We start from the raw sequence: 21705 nt of genomic DNA on the forward strand, positions 1-21705 counted from the left end.
GAAAGCTAGCTGTAATCTTAGTCTGGAACAGGGGTCTGCAACCCGCGGCTCCGGAGCCGCATGTGGCTTTGCCGCGGCTCCGGGGCGGATACTAGCGAGGGGAGGAGGCGCATTGTGCGCCCTGACACTCCCCACTGTGGCGGGCGCGGTACTGGCTGTGACGTCGCATGGGGGCGGTGCGTGCGTTAGTCACGCACCGTCCCGACGTCACCTTCCCGCCTGCCCACCCCATTGTAAGGGGCATGTAAGCTGGTCACTGCATTGAAAGGGGGCATGTACGCTGGTCACTGTTTTGAAGGGGAGTGAAGAACACACACACAAAAAAAGGTAACTTGTTAATTTAACGTTTATTTCTATGAGGAGGAGTAATTCTGAGGGGTCAAACAAAGAAATGATAAAAAGTGACAAAAAAGTTATTTTTATAATGACGAGTTTTGCGGCTCCCAGTTTTTTTCCCCTTTGGAAACGGTTCCAAGTGGCTCTTTTTGTCTTAAAGGTTGCAGACCCCTGGTCTGGAAGGTTAACAAAACCTTTATCGCCATGTGTCACATTTCAAACCCAAGAACCCCCCCCCCCCAAGTTTGTTTAGGATCTTTATCAGGTCATGAGAATTTGTACCCGCCTATAATTATATAAGATAAGTTTTGTATTTTTTAGAGTTACTGGGGATGGCATTCCGATGGAACTGCTCAGATATGCTGTGGTTACCTATATAAAACACTATGTGAATTCAAGCAAGACTAGCTAGGAGCACCTGCAGCTTTTGATATTGACCATGGTATTGTCTTGGATTGGCACCATGGAATGGACATTGATCTTACTATCTACCTACGTTTCTTTGAGGCAGAAGTAAAACAGAATGAAAGGGAGCCAGCCCTTTCAATCTGTTTTACTTCTGCCTCAAAGCGGACACGGAGCAATGGATCCAAACTACAAGAAAGAAGATTCCACCTAAACATTAGGAAGAACTTCCTGACAGTAAGAGCTGTTCGACAGTGGAATTTGCTGCCAAGGAGTGTGGTGGAGTCTCCTACTTTGGAGGTCTTTAAGCAGAGGCTTGACAACCATATGTCAGGAGTGCTCTGATGGTGTTTCCTGCTTGGAGGGGGTTGGACTCGATGGCCCTTGTGGTCTCTTCCAACTCTATGATTCTATGATTCTATGATTCTATTTCCTTTAAAGTCTACTTCTGCCTTTGTCCACCAGGTGGAGCAAGAGGACATAACCCTCCGCTGGCAAAGTCACAGGTCACTCCACAAAACCTTGCTCTTGGCTGCAACTCACGGCCAGTGAGAGAAGGGAGCGCTGAAGTAGGAGCCTTGAAGGAGCAAAGTGAGTGGCTGCAAGCGTCACCTTCACACTGCCTTGCTAAACCAAGGTTTGGTTCAGCATGCAGTGTGAACCAGCCCTAAGTACCATTGTTAGAATCATAGAGGAGGAGGAGTAGTTTGGATTTGATATCCCGCCTTTCACTCCCTTTAAGGAGTCTCAAAGCGGCTAACATTCTCCTTTCCCTTCCTCCTGCACAACAAACACTCTGTGAGGTGAGTGGGGCTGAGAGACTTCAGAGAAGTGTGACTAGCCCAAGGTCACCCAGCAGCTGCAAGTGGAGGAGCGGAGACGCGAACCAGGTTCCCCAGATTACGAGACTACCACTCTTAACCACCACAGTTGGAAGAGACCACAAGGACCATTGAGTCCAACCCCCTGCCAAGCAGGAAACACTATCAGAGCACTCCTGACATATGGTGGTCAAGCCTCTGCTTAAAGACCTCCAAAGGAGGAGACTCCACCACACTCCTTGGCAGCAAGTTCCACTGTCCAACAGCTCTTACTGTCAGGAAGTTCTTCCTAATGTTTAGGTGGAATCTTCTTTCTTGTAGTTTGGATCCATTGCTCCGTGTCCGCTTCTCTGGAGCAGCAGAAAACAACCTTTCTCCCTCCTCTATGTGACATCCTTTTATATATTTGAACATGGCTATCATATCACCCCTTAATCTCCTCCTCTCCAGGCTAAACATGCCCAGCTCCCTTAGCCGTTCCTCATAAGGCATCGTTTCCAGGCCTTTGACCATTTTGGTTGCCCTCCTCTGGACACGTTCCAGTTTGTCAGTGTCCTTCTTGAACTGTGGTGCCCAGAACTGGACACAGTACTCCAGGTGAGGTCTGACCAGAGCAGAATACAGTGGCACTATTACTTCCCTTGATCTAGATGCTATACTCCTATTGATGCAGCCCAGAATTGCATTGGCTTTTTTAGCTGCCGCATCACACTGTTGGCTCATGTCAGGTTTGTGGTCAACCAAGACTCCTAGATCCTTTTCACATGTACTGCTCTCAAGCCAGGTGTCACCCATCTTGTATTTGTGCCTCTCATTTTTTTTGCCCAAGTGCAATACTTTATATTTCTCCCTGTTAAAATTCATCTTGTTTGTTTTTGCTCAGTTCTCTAATCTGTCAAGGTCTAATCTGTTATATGTTAATATAACAGAAGAAGTTGCTACGTGCCAGAGGGCAAATTGGCCTCCATTCTCTCCCCTGGCTGGTAGTGAGAAAGCTAAAAGCCAGTGTGTGAGAGAGCTGAGAGCTAGAAGCAGGCAGAGGCTGGAGAGAGAGAGCCATGGGTGCGACTATGAGAGAAACAAGATCTTTTGGAGTGTTAAGGCTGTGAGCCCCTCCAGCTTAAGCTCAGGTTGAATATATGTGTAGATAAACCATGTATCATAAAAAAAATTGTCCAGTAGCACCTTAGAGACCAACTAAGTGTGCATGCACACAAAGGCTTATACTCAGAACAAACTTAGTTGGTCTCTAAGGTGCTACTGGACATTTTTTCCTCCCGACTGTGTCAGACCAACACGGCTACCTACTTGAATCATATATCATAAAGGCACCAGTCTCCAACATCCCTCATTCGGAGGAAATCAAACCTGGAGTAAGTGCCTGGAACCCCTGGAATCTTGCACCACTTGGAGTTTGGCATGGTGTACAACAATATTTAGACACACAAGCTAAATATGCTCATTGGCTAGATTGTGAAAACAGTAGTAAAACCCCTATGGCTTGGTGGGTTTGCAAGGGCTAGGCTTTCATGCTGAAATGCTTTCCTTTCTTTTGCTAAACTCAAGCCTAGTGTGTATGTTTCATCTTATGAGATTATTTATGGCTTAAACACTGCAATAAGTCCAAACACAGTAAATACAATGTTAAAATACAATCTTTTATTCATTATACAAAATCAAAACTCATTGATCACTATTTGTCCTGTAGGTCTTGCCAAATAATTGCCCAGAACCACAACTGCATTGTTAGAATCACACAGTCATGTGGAAAGTGGTGCGTTCTAAGCTCTCTCCAGATGAATGTTTTTTGCAGACGTGTTCTATTGATGCAATATTATTAGTGAATTAGTACTGAACTGCTTATGCATCAGTCTGCTTTCTTAGTCTTGCTGTCTAGAGGGGCACTCTGGTGGTACAGCACAAGCAAAGCGGAGCAAACACACACACATACAGATGCCCAAACCTATGTAATAAGGAAAACTACAGGATTTCTGAAGAAAGCTGTGGGACATGCACCTGTTGAGAATGAAGCAATGTGTCCACCCTGGAACTTCTGTAGGCACTGAAAGCAGAAGAGTACTGAAAGCAGAATGGTGTACAACTGCCTCAGTCATGAATGTGTAATAAACAGGATCTCTGTAGAGGCCCTAACTCTCCTTGGGTGGAGAAGATTGTACCATTTGCACAATTTGCTTCCTCCTTCCATCTGCTCACACCTGGGAGCAGTGGAGGAAAAGACTGGCAGCAGAAACTTAAGCATGAGCATTCAGAAGTCCCTCTTGGGTACAATGGGAGAGAGCATGTATGTTTTGAATTGAAGCCTGATCAACTCCAGGGAAGGAGCTCAAAGGCACTTTCCTGAGCCTTATGGTCACCTGGGAGCAGCAGCGATAAAGGGAACATTTTCTTATGTGTCCGGTAGCATGGCTGAAGCCTTGCTGGTATCTAACTTGCAGCAATATTGAGAGACAACTAAACTCTGCACTTGGTGCAGTGCACCTGTTGGTTGAGTTTTGGGGCTCAGTGAGCACAACATATATTTTATTTAATTAAATTATTTAATTTATATGTTATTCTTCCCAAAGGAGCTCAGGGCAGCCTACAATCCCACATTTGGTCCAAGATGTCAAAAGGTTTGGTGTGTTACCTGTCAAAAGCAACACTTATGCAGGTTCTGTAAGCTATAGAGAAAATTATGCATATGAAGCAATATATTGTTTAATAAAAGCATTTAGGTGGAAAAATTTGGCCCTGAAATGAAGTTGCAACATAAATACAACAAGCAGGTGCAGGTTTAAAGTTCTATTGATGTTGGTGGCTCTGAAAGATGCCTAACTCCTGGCTGAATTGAAGCCAAAGTCTTACAGATGAAAGTCTTACAGAGGCAGAGCGCAACTTCTATTTTCATCATTTTTATGTTCCAATATGGTACTTAAACTTCAGCTCTTTGAGCCGATTCCCATGTACGTTTGCACATCCATCTTAATGTATGGTTACTATTCAATGACTATGAGCTGTTTTCAGTGGTTAAGTATACAGTAAAAATGCATAAAAACCCATTTAGTGCTGTAAATCAGACCTAGGTAAAGGTAAAGGGACCCCTGACCGTTAAGTGCAGTCACGAACGACTCTGGGGTTGCGGCGCTCATCTGGCTTTACAGGCCAAGGGAGCTGGCGTTTGTCTACAGACAGTTTTTCAGGGTCATGTGGCCAGCATGACTAAGCTGCTTCTGGTGCAATGGAACACTGAAACCAGAGCAGTGCACGGAAACACCGTTTACCTTCCCGCCAGAGTGGTACCTATTTACCTACTTGCACTTTGACATTTTTTCAAGCTGCTAGGTTGGCAGGAGCCGAGACCGAGCAACGGCAGCTCACCCCGTAACAAAGATTCGAACCGCCGACTTTCTGATCGGCAAGTCCTAGGCTCTGTGGTTTAGACCGCAGCACCACCTGCATCCAAAATCAGACCTAGTGGGCAGCAAATGTGTTAGGAAATTATATCCTGCCAGTTTTTTTAACTCTGAAAAGAACCTTTTTGCAACAATAAAAACTACTTAGAAAATTATGGGAATGAAAGCAGAACCAACTTGGTTGTAAACCCTTGCAGTGGTTTGTTCTTTCAGATAAATGGTGATCAACTGATATTTCAATTTTTGAGGTAACAAAGTTAAAGAAGCACCAACAAGATTTGTTCCTTGCCATTGCAAGATGACTTACTTTTTTTTTACAAATTTTTCATACACACTTGGCATCTGCTGATGTGTGTTCGGATGAGTCCAGCCTTGAGTGTATCTGCTGAAGGGGAGTGTTGAAATTGATTCTCAATGGTGGTAAGCCAGAAACTGTATTTGTTTGCAAAGTAGTGGCAGGTTCCCTGAGCACCGTTGCATTCGATGAATGGTGTTGCTCGGAAGTCTTCCAAACAGCTACCTGGAGACACGAGCGACTGTCCACCACCTTCGGCACCAGCTGCAGTGTGCTAGGAGAGACCAGATAGGAGGCTCAAATACAAGATAAGAGAAGTATATACAGTGGTACCTCAGGTTACATATGCTTCAGGTTACAGACTCCGCTAACCCAGCAATAATACCTCGGGTTAAGAACTTTGCTTCAGGATAAGAACAGAAATCGTGCTTTGGCAGTGTGGCGGCAGCGGGAGGCCCCATTAGCTAAAGTGGTGCTTCAGGTTAAGCAGAGTTTCAGGTTAAGAACGGACCTCCGGAATGAATTAAGTACTTAACCAGAGGTACCACTGTAATCTGTACTAGCACCATCATTGAATTGAGTGACCGGTTCTACAGGACTCTTTTTTTGTCTCCTATGCTTCTAACGTCTATATGAAACTGCTGAGTGAGAACAGATATTGGGGGGGGGGGTGACACCACCCTCTTAATTGGAGTCAGGTAAAATTGTAGAAGTGCTGAATCTAGAATCAATAATGGACTGGATAAAAGCTGATAAAATGAAACCCAATCCAGAAAAAAATTAAAAGATTCTCTCAGTAGGTAGTCCATCTGGTCAGGGTCCAATCCTCTCTCTTGCAACTGAATGAATAAAACAACTATAAAGGCCACTAACAAAGGGGGGGGCGACACATCTGCACAAGCAAATTGCATCCGGACACATTTGCAGATACACTTTATCAAGGGAAATTCCTCCCAGTGCTTCTTGAAAAATCTGCTTGAGAGTACCCTGTGGGAACTGGAAGAGATGTAGTTGCAAGACCTTTATTCATTAAGTATTGAGATAAATTTTCCTTCATATACAGAATCATTAAAAATGATTCAGCAACCAATATACCAATTTACTTCAGTGTGGGTGAGAATCAGTGTGAGAAAGCTGTAAGATGTGGCCCTTCCTCTTGCTATGAAAATGCATTTAAAGCATATCAGGTCACCTGGTGACTGGCATAGCTCAAGGGGAACACTAGTCCCCCGTTGCCCCCGCCGTTCAAGCACTTTCCCTGTCTTCCTGTGCATTTCTGAGTGCAATTCAAGGAAATGATGTTAACAGTGTTAACTGTGATCTCAAGCCAAAGAGGGCTTTCAGAGTATCCCACACAAATAAGGAAGATCTGGTGAGGCCCTTCTTCAGGTTCCTGAGATCTGATGCCAGAATCCAGAGATGGATGAAAGGTCTGCTGGTCCAGTGCTAGAAGAAGCCAGGCATGCCTTTCCTGTGTTTTCCATTTACTGAAGATGGCAGCACTTCTTTTTCTACTGGGGACAAAGGGGGCTGAAAGTTCAATTCTCTGCTGCCTGGTGGAAAAATATACTCCTAGAATTGTCTAAAATAGGTGGCTGTCACCAATGGAAGCAAAAGCTTTGAAAAGGCTCAACATGGAGGCCAAATGGCCGACATATTCTGAGATTTTGGAGCAAGGAGGAGATAAATTGAAACTGCAGAGTTTTGAAAAATTAAAGGATAAAGTGAGAGACTGGCTCCATTACTATCAGATAATGGAAGTATATAAATTGGATAAGAAAATTGGCTTCCCGGTGGAAAAGTCAAAACTAGAAACAGAACTGTTAGAACCCAAAATTAAGAATTTGTCAAGAATGTATAACTTGCTGTTGAAATGGAATACTCAGGATGAAACGGTGAAATCTGCTATGATTAAATGGGCACAAGATGTTGGACATAATATTATGTTTGCTGACTGGGAACAGTTATGGACCACAGGTATAAAGTTCACGGCATGTAATGCCTTAAAAGAGAATACAGTGGTGCCTCGCAAGACGAAATTAATTCGTTCCGCAAGTTTTTTCTTCTTGCGAGTTTTTCGTCTTGCGATGCACGGTTTCCCATAGGAATGCATTGAAAATCAATTAATGCGTTCCTATGGAAACCGCCTTCAGACCAGGTCCGGGGACAGTCTGTCCCCCAACCTCTTCTGAAAGCTGGGGGGGGGGGACAAGGGCTTTTCTTCCCACCCCCAGCATTTTAAAAAACCCCGGGACAGCGGAGGACTTCTCCGCTGTCCGGGGCGATCTTAAAATGCTGGCGGGCGGCATTTTAAAATCGCCCGGGACAGCGGAGGACTTCTCTGCTGTCCGGGGCGATGTAAAAGCCCCTGGGACGGCAGGCAGGGGGGACAAAGACTTTTGCCCCCTGCCCGCCTTCAGAAGAGGTCCTGGACCTCTTCTGAAGGCGGGCGGGGGGCGAAAGTCTTTGCCCCCCCCCGCCTGCCTTCCAAAGCCGTCCGGGACAGCGGAGAAACGTGCTGCCTTTCTCCGCTCTCCCGGGAAGGCAGGCAGGGGGGAGCAAAGACTTTCGCCCCCCGCCCGCCTTCAGAAGAGGTCCTGGACCTCTTCTGAAGGCGGGCGGGGGGCGAAAGTCTTTGCTCCCCCCCGCCTGCCTTCAAAAGCCGTCCGCGATAGCGGGAAGCGCTTCCCTGCTATCCCGGACTGCTTTTAAAATGCTGGCGGTGGGGAGCAAAGCCTTTCGGCCCCCGCCGGCCTTCCTGGACCTCTTCTGAAGGCCGGAGGGGGGGAAAGGCTTTGCTTCCCACCACCAGCATTTAAAAGAGGTCCCCAGAGATTTCCCTATGGGCTTTCGTCTTGCGAAGCAAGCCCATAGGGAAATTCGTCTTGCGAAGCGCCTCCAAAACAGAAAACCCTTTCGTCTTGCGGGTTTTCAGTCTTGCGAGGCATTCGTCTTGCGGGGTACCACTGTATTATGAAAATGATATACAGGTGGTACATGACCCCAGTCAAGCTTGCAAAAATTTATCACTTGCCCAATAATAAATGCTGGAAATGTAAGGAAACTGAAAGTACATTCTTTCACCTTTGGTGGACGTGCCCTAGGATTAAGGCTTTCTGGGAAATGATATATAATGAATTGAAAAAGGTATTTAAATATACCTTCTTGAAGAAACCAGAGGCCTTTCTCCTGGGCATTGGCGGCCAATTGGTGCAAAAGAAAGACAGAACTTTTTTTATGTATGCTACAACAGCAGCAAGAATACTAATCACTAAATATTGGAAGACACAAGATCTACCCACTCTGGAAGAATGGCAGATGAAGGTGATCGACTGCATGGAACTAGCTGAGATGACTGGCAGAATCCGAGACCAGGGAGAAGAGTCGGTGAAAGAAGACTGGAAGAAATTTAAAGACTACTTAAAGAAATATTGTAAAATCAATGAATGTTAGAAAGATGTTGGATAGAAAATAAGTGGTTTCCGACTGTAATGATTTAGGAGATTTGAAAAAAAAGGACTATAAGTGGGTTAAAGTTCTATGGTAAGGATTTGCTGAACCAACAAACTGAATTGGAATACAAAGAAGGGAAGTATGAGGAGGTCGGAGGAAATTAGGATATGGAAGTTATATTACTGAAAATTGATGTGTGTTTTTAATTGTTTATTATTTTGTATGTTTATTTTTGTATGTTTTGCAAGTCTTGTATGTTGTATGTTTATATCTTAAAATTTTTCAATAAATATATTTTTTTAAAAAAGAATTGTCTAAAATAAAAATAAATAAAAATAAATTGTGAGGAACTAAGAAGATCTTCAAAGGAACCTCCATTGCTTGGAACTCCTTCTTGGCACCCAACTTCCTGCTAATAGAAAAAAAGTGGGCTTTGCTGTTCACCTGGATTCTGCCTGCAGAATGTGGGAACCTCTCCTTGATTTCTCACAGTGCCAAAAATAGGTTATCTCTGGTTTATTCGCTGGTATTTATTGGAATTTATTCAGATTTATCCTGCTGTTCTGATTTTTATATGGTTTACTTTCTGCTATTATATATTTACATATCTTCCTGAACTGACTTTCATAAGAGGTGAGTTATAAAAATAATTAAACAAGTAAAATAAGAATCAAAGGGGGCTGGGGAACTCCTATATTTTAGATGCACATAAAAGTTACTGAGGGAGAAATTGAGATGTTCAGATTTGAGCATATCCGCATCAGCAAAATCTGGGAAATGCTAAGATAAATAATAACTCTATAGCTGAAGTTCACTGTAGCCCTTGGAGGTCTTTAAGCAGAGGCTTGACAACCATATGTCAGGAGTGCTCTGATGGTGTTTCCTGCTTGGCAGGGGGTTGGACTCGATGGCCCTTGTGGTCTCTTCCAACTCTATGATTCTATGATTCTATGATTCTATATGTACATGATTTAAACGTGATATCTTCTTGGACGCAAGCTATACTTAGCATTTTAGGAAAGTTATAGTACTTTGACAAATGATTCATTTGTCACATTCCTGTATATGTGGGTTGTGATCCACGCCATGAAAAGCAGCTCAGTACAAACCCTTTTCTACCATGTACTCCACAAAAGGCACTCTCAATTATAGTAATATTTTTTATCACCATAGCAGAGAACTTGGGCAATCAAATTGTTATCTTTAGATGCCTCAGGGTTCACTTCAGCAACTTTTGGTTTCCAGCTTGGTTTTAACATTGCTATTGGTATAATAATAATAATAATAATAATAATAATAATAATAATAATTTATTATTTCTACCCCGCCCATCTGGCTGAGTGAGAATCTCTTTCTTCCACTCAAACACTGAATGTTTCTTTTCATGAAACATCCCCCTTCTCAGTCCTGCTTGGAAGAGCTGCTTCTTGCTGTGCCAACTTCCAAAGTGCACTTACTGCACAGGTTAGTTGGCTGTCAAGTGGGAAGGGAAGGCATGCATGAAGGCAGGATATAGAGGTATATTTTAAATTCTTTGTTTCACAATCAAGAAAAGAAGCAAATACCATGAGGAAGGAATAGCCGATCCACAAGCTGCGCCATCCTTCAGGACAGTGTGGAATACTGGCATCTTGGCTGTGAATGGCTATGGCAACAGCCGGCGCTTCACAGACGGAGCAACGGCTGATATAAGGTCGGATTTCTTCTTCTTGCACAGGCATCATTGGAAGAGGGGCTGTTGTTGAGAGCCAATAAGACTTATCATTGCGACTTGCATAATAGCAGACGTCCCCAGGATTGCAGTAAAGAAAAGGCATAGTGCTGAATCGAGTCAAACATGAACCAGCTAGACCTGAAAAAGTAAAACACAAACCTTCATTAGTTCTGGTTTTAGATAATACATTTATGGTTCTAGCCAAAGGCCATGACAAACTTGTAGCAATAGTTTTTGGCATCTGTCTCTCTCAAGAGAAAATGGAGTGCACCTCTGGGAGTAAAGTCAAACCACTGCATTGGCAGCACCAAAGTGACCTCCCAAAGTGACCTTAGCAGTTGTGTGTGCTTTGCTAGAATGCTAGTGATGATGCTCCCTCTTGACTGCATTTCTCTGGGTGCAATACCCCAAAGTGGGGGGGGGGGGGAATTAGCTATTTGAAAACAGGGTGATGATCCTCTTTGGGGATAAGACTGTTGAAGAGATAACAGCAAACCACAGACTAAAAAAGAATTCCACATGGTTGCCCTTTCTCTTTTCTCCCATCTTTCTTGAACCATTACATCCGCCGCTGTTTTAAGAAGAAAGAATTTTTATTTTAGTCCAAGAACAATTGTGTGGACAAGTCATAAAAACATACTGAAAACCAGAATGAAGCGTTATACCAGTATAAACAGTATAATACCACTTGCATTTAAGAAGGGATTGAAACTACTGGCATGTTGAAAGCACTTACACATGCTACTGGGCTTTGTGCTAAGAATGTTGCTTTCTCGAATTATTAAACTGAATAGGACAGAAAAGCCAAGTCTCTCTGACAGATCTGTGGTTTTCTCCTCTCTCTGCATTATGTCTGATAAATTTATGCTTGTTCCTAACATCTCAAAATAGCTTTTCTTCATCCACATATGTAATTTCTATCAGTTGCCTGAAAATTATTGGTTAGGTTTAAAATGCAGTTTGTTTTTGTTTTTACAAAACCATGTGAAGAATGCTCAGCTCATAAATGCACACCTAGATCCTGATTGTGTGCCTTATCTTGTCCTTCAAAGTAGAGCAAGCTGTATCCACTCCAGAGTTTGCTCATGCCCACTGGACACATGGGCTCTTGATCCGCCTGGCTGTGCTTCACCAAAAGATATCCCATATTGATGCTGCGGCCGGGCATACCTGGCAGCCCAGGAGTACCTGGGTCACCTGCTGCACCTGTGGAGAGGAAAAGGGAGCTTAAATGTTGCAGGAAGTAAACTGACTTAAAGGTTTCATTGCTTATGGAAAGAATTCCATAGGAACCTCCATCTGCTCAGTGCTGAATAAACCATGAGAAGAGGTTAGGTGTTCACAGCTACTAAGCTGAAGCCATTTTTACGCAGCTCTGACATCCGATGATAAAAGTGTTTGCTTTATGTGCATATAAACCCTCCTCAGTGTCACCTGACATCATGTAGTCCTCTTCTACCCTTTTGGCCTGTAGGGCTGGGTGCTGTCTGGCTGAATATTCTCATGTCAGTAGCTCTTATTCATCTTGCAAGTTTTCCATATGCCGGGAGTTTAAGTGGGGAGCAGTAACAGAATGACTCTTACTCTCCTGCCACAACGTTGAACTGAAGTGTGGCAGTTTTGGCGGGGGGGGGGGGCTATATCTCCCACAGCTCCATGTCAACAAATTACATTTTGATTTCATTCTACCCTGTTACCCTATCCAATTCTATTGCAAAGCACAAGATCTTCACTGCATGCATTGTGGTCTTCCATGCTGGAGTTGTCCCTAAATGAGGCTGACAACGAAGGGCTTCACCACTTTGTGTTTCCTTTTTGGGGAGGTACAGGGGCGCCCCCATGGTTAGGAATGGGAACTGTGAGCCAGGCACTGTAGGATAAACTGAAATGCATTTGTTTGGGGTTTATTCTTAAATCCAGGTACTTCTAAAGCTATAAACTGAAAATGGGGCGCCTTTTGTTTAGGGGAGAAGGTGGATCGCCTCTTCCAAAATGATGCCCTGCTGCACAACTACTAACAAAGTAAACTTTTTATTTTTTATTTTTAGAATGACTGTTTCCCCCTCATATGCAATTTTTTTTTTGCAGATTTGGTTATCAATCAAGGCTGTGATCCAGTGCCACTTACCTGGGAATAACATCTGAGTAAACATGCATAAAATTGTGCTGAAAACTCATATAAGTAGTTGATGTAAATTTATTTTCAAATGAGCGAAAGGGGCGGGGGGAGACCCAGGGCCAGTATTTACCTTCAAAGCCCCCTGGGCCCTGCAGTCCTGTTCTCCCTTGATCACCTCTGAAGCCTGGAGCTGCAGGTATTCCCCCTCTTCCTTGCAGTCCTTGTTTACCCATGGGGCCTCTAGAACCTTGAAAGTAAATTTAAAAAGAATCATAATCCATACCATGCTGTAAGATTTTCATGAGGAACAGAGTCCATTCAAGCTCTCTGAATACTAGATGTGCAGATATGAAGCCCAGATAGTCATCTTTTTATGAAGAAGTCAGGAGCAAAGTGACTTGCATGCAGAAATGGTTGAATAAGGATGGAGTAGGCACATATTATTTGAAGGAAGAGGAAACCATCCTGTTCAGGCCTCTTGGTCATCAACAAGAGCGATGCACCTATGGCAAATACCTCTGACTGCAATTATGGCATACATGTTTGGAATGAGGGTGGAATTGCCTACAGATTTCAGTCTTATAGGGACAGGGATAGGCGATACAGCTGTACCAGAATGGGATCTGGAGAAAGAAGAAAAGATTGGATGTGTTTTATTTGTCTAAAGCTCAGCAGGACAGGTCAGAAAGTACTGGGCATCATTTCCGAAGCTTGGCATGCCAGCAAATCAACACTAAGCTTGAGTCAGTTATCACATAATGCTTCCCCTCCCCCCCCAGGGAGGTACTTCTGGAATGACTCCAAAGTGGCAGAAATATGAAAAGTATTGGTACAGAGTTATACATTCATGGGGAGTTTTCAGTTAGGTTCCCCAAAGTCACCAACTAAATTTCTGTGAGCCCCTGACCTGATTTGGATAATTACTGCATGAGCCTTCTTCATTAAAATTCCAATTTATTGGGAGAAAATGTTATATGCAAAACAGGATTGGGCCATGAAAAACAGCCTTAACTCACTGAGGCCATTTTGCATATCCATGTTCCTACCTGGAGATCCTGGTGGGCCTTGAGGACCCATCTCCCCCAACGTGCCAGGAAGCCCTCTGTTTCCAGGAGCACCGGGGCTCCCTTGTTCTGAAACCAGTTTAGGAAGGACAGGAGGCAGTCCAGGGGAACCTGGAGGTCCCCGAAATCCTGAAAGTTAAAAATGCACAACAAAGTAACAGACAGAATATTCCACTTGCCTTGGGCGCTCTTTCTCGTTAGTTGACCCAGGAGCTCATTGCTCATGTTCGAAAGCAGTGTTTGAAACCCCTGTTGTTCTAGGCGCATTTTGCGACAGGGAATTTCTTCAGCGTGAGCCGTTTCTGAGCTCTGGGTGCAAATACTGTGCCTAAGATTTCAGATTAAAACTGCAGAGTGGAAGGAAAGGAGGACCCTTTTCTGCCTCCTCACTTCCAGCTACTCTCTGAAGACCAGAGAAGAGAGAGACCCTCTGAAGAATATTAGGGGGGTGGGCAGGGGAAGGACTAGACCATGTGAAAAATGAAATAATACTTTAACTGCAGTTCATTCATTTTCAGCTTTGTATTCTTGTTATAAAAAGTGTGCCTAGACATTCTGTAGTTGTGCCCATACCTTAGGTTTAAAGTGCCATTTAGCTCCTAGTTTTCATATCTCAGTTTCTAACACTGGTTAGAAGCAGTGGTGGTGTCATGGCAGACTTGGACATGGAGTTCAGCAGAGTAAGTAGGAGGCCTTTAAACCAGAATCTATGTCAGATTTCCTCAAACTTGGCCCTCCAGATGTTTTGAGACTACAGTTCCCATCAGAAGAGGAGGTTAAGGGGTGATATGATAGCCATGTTCAACTATAGAAAAGGATGTCACATAGAGGAGGGAGAAAGGTTGTTTTCTGCTGCTCCAGAGAAGCGAACACGGAGCAATGGATCCAAACTACAAGAAAGAAGATTCCACCTAAACATTAGGAAGAATTTCCTGACAGTAAGAGCTGTTCGACAGTGGAATTTGCTGCCAAGGAGTGTGGTGGAGTCTCCTTCTTTGGAGGTCTTTAAGCAGAGGCTTGACAACCATATGTCAGGAGTGCTCTGATGGTGTTTCCTGCTTGGCAGGGGGTTGGATTCAATGGCCCTTGTGGTCTCTTCCAACTCTATGATTCTATGATTCTGATCTATGTTAAAAACTGGCCCAGAGGAGAAGCACACAGTGGCAGAGCAGTGGGATCTCTCCTCCCAGGAGAGCACTGGTCCTTATGCTGTGTCCAAACCCTCTGTTGCCTCCTGCCAATGGAGAGCCTGATTCCTCTGGCCCTGTGGCTCCTTCGTGCCAATGTGAATCTCTGGTGGGAAGAGCAGAGCAAGGTAACATTGGTAGACTATGTGGAACCTCTCTGGTGAGCCTACCATCTCCTAACTCAATCCCTAGCTTCCTGTACCCCTTCTTTGACTGTTTGTTAAATTGTAAAATTAAGGCCCCAGGTTAGAATTGATCCATGGCTGACATCACAGTTACTATTTTTTTATTACCTTCCTATTAGACCAGGAAAGGGATGCGGGTGGCGCTGTGGGTTAAACCACAAAGCCTAGGACCTGCCGATCAGAAGGTTGGCTGTTCGAACCCCCACGACGGGGTGAGCTCCCATTGCTCAGTCCCTGCTCCTGCCAACCTAGCAATTCGAAAGCACATCAGAGTGCAAGTAGATAAATAGGTACCACTCCAGCAGGAAGGTAAACGGCGTTTCGTGTGCTGCTCTGGTTCGCCAGAAGCGGCTTAGTCATGCTGGCCACATGACCCGGAAGCTGTACGCCGGCTCCCTCGGCCAGTAAAGCGAGATGAGCACCGCAACCCCAGAGTCGGCCACGACTGGACCTAATGGTCAGGGGTCCCTTTACCTTTACCTTTATTAGACCAGGAGGGGAAGGACTTTGTAAACCAGTTACATAGACATCCTGACCCTGAGACTGCAAAATTCTTTTTTTTAGTGTTTGCTTTGTTTTCATTTTTATCATTAACAACCATCACCCTCCCTTGATGTCAGGCATTCAAACAGTTGCCTCTCGCCTTAGCAACCAGGGATCTTTCAAATCCCCCAAAGACCTCAATTCCCTAGACAGGAACCTTCCTCCCCTCTTCTCTTTCTTTTCTTCACTATCACTTGCTGTTGCACTACATCACACCTGAGCCTCGCAGAAATAAGGGCAGAGAGTGACTCCCTGCTCCTCTCCCTCCCTGCTCCCTGCAAGTCCATCTACTGGCAATCCTTTTTCTCCCCCTCTGTCTCAGCTCTTCCGAGGGAAGCCCTTCTCCTACTCTTCCTTAGCTTCACTGGGCAGCCCACTTATCTCCTTCTGCAACATCCTGACACTCCTAACACCTTGACAGCTGCTGCTTCATTTGTCCCTTCTTTTTTGTCCCTAACTCTGTCATTCCAGCCTGTTATCTGGAGATTTAGCCAGTCTTTATCCTCGCTCCCTCCCTCACTCATTCTTTCCTTCCAAGCTTGACCATGTCTCCCTTTCTTCGGAAGACCTGATCTCTCCCCCCCCCCTGCTGTACTCTGGTCTTCTGCCTTGGCTGTCTCACCTCAAAACCTCCTTTCCCTTTTCCCTCACTCACTCTTCATAGACCTCCAGCAGATCTAACATGACCCTCCAGGCCTCCCCATTTGGCCCGTGAAACAGTTTTCAGGAAGCCCCACCCACCTGCCCCTTAGCTGACATCATAGAAGGCATCAGGTGGGGGACAGAAAGGGGCGGGACTTCAAAGGCGCAGCTGAAAGCTCCCAGTTGTTCCTCTGAAGCAGCAAGGTGCACCTTCAATGCTCCAGCATGTCTTCCATCAGCTGGATGGAAAGGCATTTCTTCTTCAAACAATGCTGATCACTTTGTTGCTGTCAGGCCAAGCTGTTTTAATTTCTGGTTCCAAATGTGTTTTGATGTATTTTTATTATTGTTTCTAACTTGTTTGTTTTTATTACTTTGTATTTATAATGTTGGTTTCGAATGCTGTAAGTTGCCTTGTACCTTGATTTTGCGGCCTCCAGTTGCTCTTGTTTCCCACCCTCCCGCCCTTTAAGGTTTTGTTCCTTGACCTTGCTACGGACCTTGGTTGGTCACCGTTGAGGGGCCTGGTAGGAATTTTTTCCACTTGGCAAATTGGCACCGGCCACTTGGTTTTTCGCCTACTTCGTAGCAAATGGTCACAACTTTCTTGGTATTGGCAATTAGGCATTGGTATTGTTATGTAGATGGAAGAGGGGAGGAAGCGCCATCACCTGCCCCACATATTGAAGGGTAGTCCGGTAAAGGATTCCGGGGCCCTGTCTGAAGCCTATGGAGGTGAGGGCCTAAGGCACGCCCCCGAGCGGTGACCCCGGGGGAGTTCCTAGTTGATGTGCATCAGCAGGACTCCCCCTACTGGTGGTAACCCTTCCTGGACTTCAAGCGGACGGGCTGAAGCCGGATATAGTCGGTTAGGACCAATGCCTAAGCCAATACCGCTCATCACCTGTAACCAACAAAGTTGTGGCCTTATTTAGCCCATTAACCTTAATAATTGTGTCATGTGTCTTTATTTCCACGGGGGGGGGGGGGGGCTCGTCACGCAAATAGCTATATAAAAAATAAACCTGAGGAGGTTGGAAGAAGAAGCATTTGAAGGTGCACTCCCACCCGCTGATCAGCTGATTGTGGAAAGGGTGCATCTGGCTCAAGGCTTTCCAATGCCCCTCTCATGTTTCACCTTCAAATTTCTGCTGAGATTTGGAGGAGAAATGTGGGGTGGGGTGAAAGCCCCTCTGCGGTGTGTTTTGGTCTATAAAATGCAATAGCTTTTGAAGATTTATAAACACTGCATGAACTGGCATAGTAGAAATAGTTACTCACCAGGAAATCCTCGGTCTCCTTTGGGTCCAGTGGGGCCAAAGTCACCAGGCCTTCCCAATATGCCAACCAAACCCATGACTCCTTGTTCCCCTTTAAATCCTTCAAGGCAAAACAATGGTATGGCGTTACTGCATGCCTGCTGGATCTGTTTTGGTAGCTGCTCTTTATACTAGGTTTTTCCATCATACCTTTTGCCCCAGGGAACCCTGGAATTCCAGGTCTCCCATCTGCGCCATGGTCTCCTCTAAGTCCTTTTGAACCATCTTCTCCAATTATGCCGATCTGCCCCACTTCTCCTTTGCTTCCAGGTGGCGCAGCTATTCCTGGTGTTCCTGGTGGTCCTGGGTAGCCTACAATATATACACAAAGATTAAAACTTGGGACTGAAAGACCACATAGGCAACATCTTTGGGGGCCTGTCTTCTCCTGATTGTAGCAAGTTAATGTAGAGCTGAATTAAATTGAAGGTGCAGCCTACCTGCAGCATCCGTGTCAATAAGTAAGAGGAAAAGATGGGCAAGCTGTGAAATGGGATTTCTGATGGTTGGAGAGCAGTTTACATCACTTTTCCAGACAAAAAGCTTTTCCTTGGGGTAGCTTCCAATGCTACAATTCTGAGTCTACATCTGTGTATCTGGTTATTCCCTGTATTCCTTCTGAATACTGTGTCTCTGAAGCTTCTGCTTTTATCAGTTGCTGCTTTGCTCAGAGTGGCTGGGGCAGCCCAGTCAGATGGGTGGGGTATAAGAAATAGAATAATAGCAAAAAATGATTTTTTCATCAGGACAAGACTTGTGCCCTGAACCAAAGCTTGTTCCTAAGACTAAGCCTTTCAATGAGTTTCAAACTCTTGTCTTAATATCAATTTATCCAAACCCAAACAACCATGTATTGGATGTTTCAATACATCTTTGAATATACATAGCTCATACATAGAATCATAGAATCATAGAATCATAGAATCATAGAGTTGGAAGAGACCACAAGGGCCATCGAGTCCAACCCCCTGCCAAGCAGGAAACACCATCAGAGCACTCCTGACATATGGTTGTCAAGCCATACATCTCAAATAAAGGAAAAAATGAGTCCCTCTTTGTTCCCTTCAGAGACTCCTCTGTGGGGAAGAACATCCCCAACCCTAGTCTGTGCTCTTCAAGCAAATGCTACATAAGGAAAAGCCTTCCCGCAGGGAATGATGGATTGTTCGACCCATGATTGATGTGCCCTCTGAAACAGTGGGGGGGGGGGCAATGGAGAAGGGAAAGGGCATCATAAATTTGCATCCTGCTGACAGAACAGTCTTCCATTATAGTGAGGAACACAACTGTATACATGACAAAATGTGTAAATATAGGCAGAAGTTACAAAACTCTATGCATGAGCACCCAGTCCATCCGTGGAGACCCAGGACCAACCAGTTAGAAGCCACATAGTCCCCGTTACTCCCAACAAGTAGCTATATAACCAGATATATGCTACTCTCTGTAATCTATCTTCCACCTCCATTTCTAACTCTGATCTCTCTCTCTCCCCTGCCCACCATACTCTGTTTGTGCAACCCACTAGACCCAACGAACACTAAGGCAAGAGACACAGAGCGGCCCAGGTGGGATGGCAAGGAAACACCTTACAAACCAGAGAAGCAGGAATAGTTAACTTAGAAGCAGTAGCATGAAATGTGAGGGGGCTAGGGAGCCCTGTCAAAAGAAAACACATTACCTCGTATGAAACCCAACAAAAGATACACAAACCGCTTAAGGTAAAAGATAAAGGTAAAGGATCCCTGGACGGTTAAGTCCAGTCAAAGGTGACTATAGGGTGTGGTAATCATCTCGCATCAGGCCGAGGGAGCCGGCATTTATCAACAGATGACTTTCTGGGACATGTGGCCAGCATGACTAAACCACTTCTGGCACAACGGAGCACCATAAATGGAAGCCAGAGCACACGGAAACGTCGTTTACCTTCCCACTGCAGCAGTACCTATTTATCTACTTCCACTGGTGTGCTTTTGAACTGCTAAGTTGGCAGGAGCTGAGACAGAGCAACAGGAATTCACTTTGTTCCACAGATTCGAACTGCTGACCTTCCGATCAGCAAGCCCAAACTGTCTAAAGGTAGCAAACTCCTAAACAAACCCTTCTTTAGCCAGCAGTGGGTGCCCCCCAGGACAGGAAAAGCATAGTGCTTAGTAGAGACCTAATGTTGAAGCCACAGCAATGCTAAAAGACAAAAAGAAAAAGATTCATTTTTGCCAAGGGAACACTCGGCGGCAAAACTAAGGCAGTAGTATCAAAATATCAAGGTAAATCTAAAAGATCTCTGTATCAACTGAAAGTAGTGGGATTGTGTTTACCTGGCACACCATCCAAACCTGGTGATCCCACATCACCAGGTGCTCCAGATATGTTTGAAACTCCAGGAAGGCCTGCTCTTCCCTCAGGTCCAGGGCTCCCGGGTGAGCCTCTCTGTCCTGCCAGTCAGAAATCAAATAGTTACTCCTGGAGATTGATGCACAGGAAAGCTGAAGTGCACCCTTTGTTAAATATTTTCAAAAATTCTGAGAATATGTTGTTTGTTTTTAACAATACTGTCATTATGGTTGCTTCCCATCACAAGAAATTAAGTTTCACTTATATTCTTGTCTGCAGTTTTTGTTATCATGATTGTGTGTCTTTTTTGCTTTGTATTTTTTCTGGTTTGGTATTATATGTTCATTTTATTTATTGTTTATTTGTATGACGCATAAGTATAAATAAAGTATTTAATAAAAAAAGGGGGGGGGAGAAATTAAGTTTCACCAAAGCATATTGTTTCTTCCACATGAGATTACTATACATGCAGGTGTTGCTATCAGAACACTCTTTATCCAAAACACTAAGAGCTATGCAAACACAAAGAATTATACCTAAGCATCGCTACACAAATGCTTGATTCAGATACCTGAACAGACAGAGTTTGCCTGCTCCCTTACTCATTGGTATTTTGCTCGTCAGCAGCAGCTGTTTGGGCAGAAACAATGCAGTGAAAGAGAGACATCAGACAAATCACAGATTAGAAGTGTTCCCATAGGAAATAATGGAAATCATCAGCTTGCTATGTGAACGCTTGCCTAACAATTTCCTGGGAATGCCTTATGTTCAGAAAGTGGAACCTGCATGTAACTTTGTGGAATGCCAAATAATATAATGGTAGCTAGTGATGTAGGATTACAAATCTTACCAATCTTGTTAACAATATTTTCTTTGATAAGTATAAATTCATATTATAAAGATATTTAAAATTCAGGAGTTCATGTTTTCAGATTACAGGGATAAATTGAGCATTCAGTTTTAAATCAGTTGTTAGGAAGCATTTTTATCCCTTTGCATTCCTACTCCTTGCCCTTTACTTTGCTCTGCTCTCCCTCCTTCTCCTGGAGTGGAGTCCCTAAGGCGGTTGAGGGGGCCCTGGTGTGCCTCCTTCTGGCAACTCCTGCAGCCCAGCTGGTGCCAAACGTCTTGCTCTGCTTTCCTTTGGATTCCACCAGCCAGGCAGAGAGCCACACATTCTGACTTTCATGTGCCTCTACCCTTTTCACACACCAATTTGCCATGAGAGTACTTTCTTAAATGAAACCTATAATTTGTTAAATATATTTTGCTAATTGGTGGTGCCATGTATAAAACCATTGAACAACAGACTGACCTAGATCTCCTCTTTCTCCTTTTGGACCAGGAGCTCCTCTGCTGCCTTCAATTGGGCTTGGCTCTCCCACGGTACCTTTGTCACCCCAAATACCTGGGAAACCTGGTGGGCCATATCCATCTGGACCTGTTGTGCAAAAACTTAGATAAATTAGTATCATTTTTCCCAACCCGGAAATGGGCATCTCAGCAATGTTCATTTTAAACTATCCTATGCATCCTGTGCGGAAAACTGAAATGTTTAGACAGATTCCCTAATGAACTTACAATGTAAGATAGCCAACCTCATTAACCATCAACATAATGTGAACATACCTGGTGATCCTGGAAAGCCCTTGGTACTTGGCAAACCATGCAATCCAGGGATTCCTCTGGCGCCAGCAGCACCTGCCAAAAAGCCACCCATTATTTGTTATTCTTCAATCTGATTTACCAAATGTTACAGATTTCTCTGGAGGCACTGTAGTTTTTTGAAATGAAACATCTTCATGTGAGCCATTTGCTTTGCACTGATTACTACATCAGAAAAAACTTGCTGCAATTACTTTAAACAATTGTGCT

The 21705-nt window shown here is 44.4% G+C and overlaps 1 protein-coding gene across 1 annotated transcript in view; it reads right to left on the minus strand.

Moving 5' to 3' along the window:
* Positions 1 to 3199: 3199 nt before the first annotated feature.
* COL4A2 (collagen type IV alpha 2 chain) overlaps positions 3200 to 21705 on the minus strand; it is a 154390-nt gene continuing 135884 nt past the window's right edge. The window contains exons 38-47 of the mRNA XM_082215730.1: positions 21460 to 21531; positions 21146 to 21271; positions 19815 to 19931; positions 17647 to 17808; positions 17459 to 17557; positions 13603 to 13749; positions 12687 to 12803; positions 11452 to 11643; positions 10289 to 10575; positions 3200 to 5544 (exon numbers count right to left, since the gene is read on the minus strand). Coding sequence (XP_082071856.1) covers positions 5290 to 5544; positions 10289 to 10575; positions 11452 to 11643; positions 12687 to 12803; positions 13603 to 13749; positions 17459 to 17557; positions 17647 to 17808; positions 19815 to 19931; positions 21146 to 21271; positions 21460 to 21531 — 1574 coding nt within the window. The 3' untranslated portion in view covers positions 3200 to 5289. The remainder of the gene's footprint in view (positions 5545 to 10288; positions 10576 to 11451; positions 11644 to 12686; positions 12804 to 13602; positions 13750 to 17458; positions 17558 to 17646; positions 17809 to 19814; positions 19932 to 21145; positions 21272 to 21459; positions 21532 to 21705) is intronic.

Source organism: Podarcis vaucheri (genome assembly GCF_965113315.1).
Source record: "Podarcis vaucheri genome assembly, chromosome: 3".
In the NCBI taxonomy this organism is placed as follows: Eukaryota; Metazoa; Chordata; class Lepidosauria; order Squamata; family Lacertidae; genus Podarcis; species Podarcis vaucheri.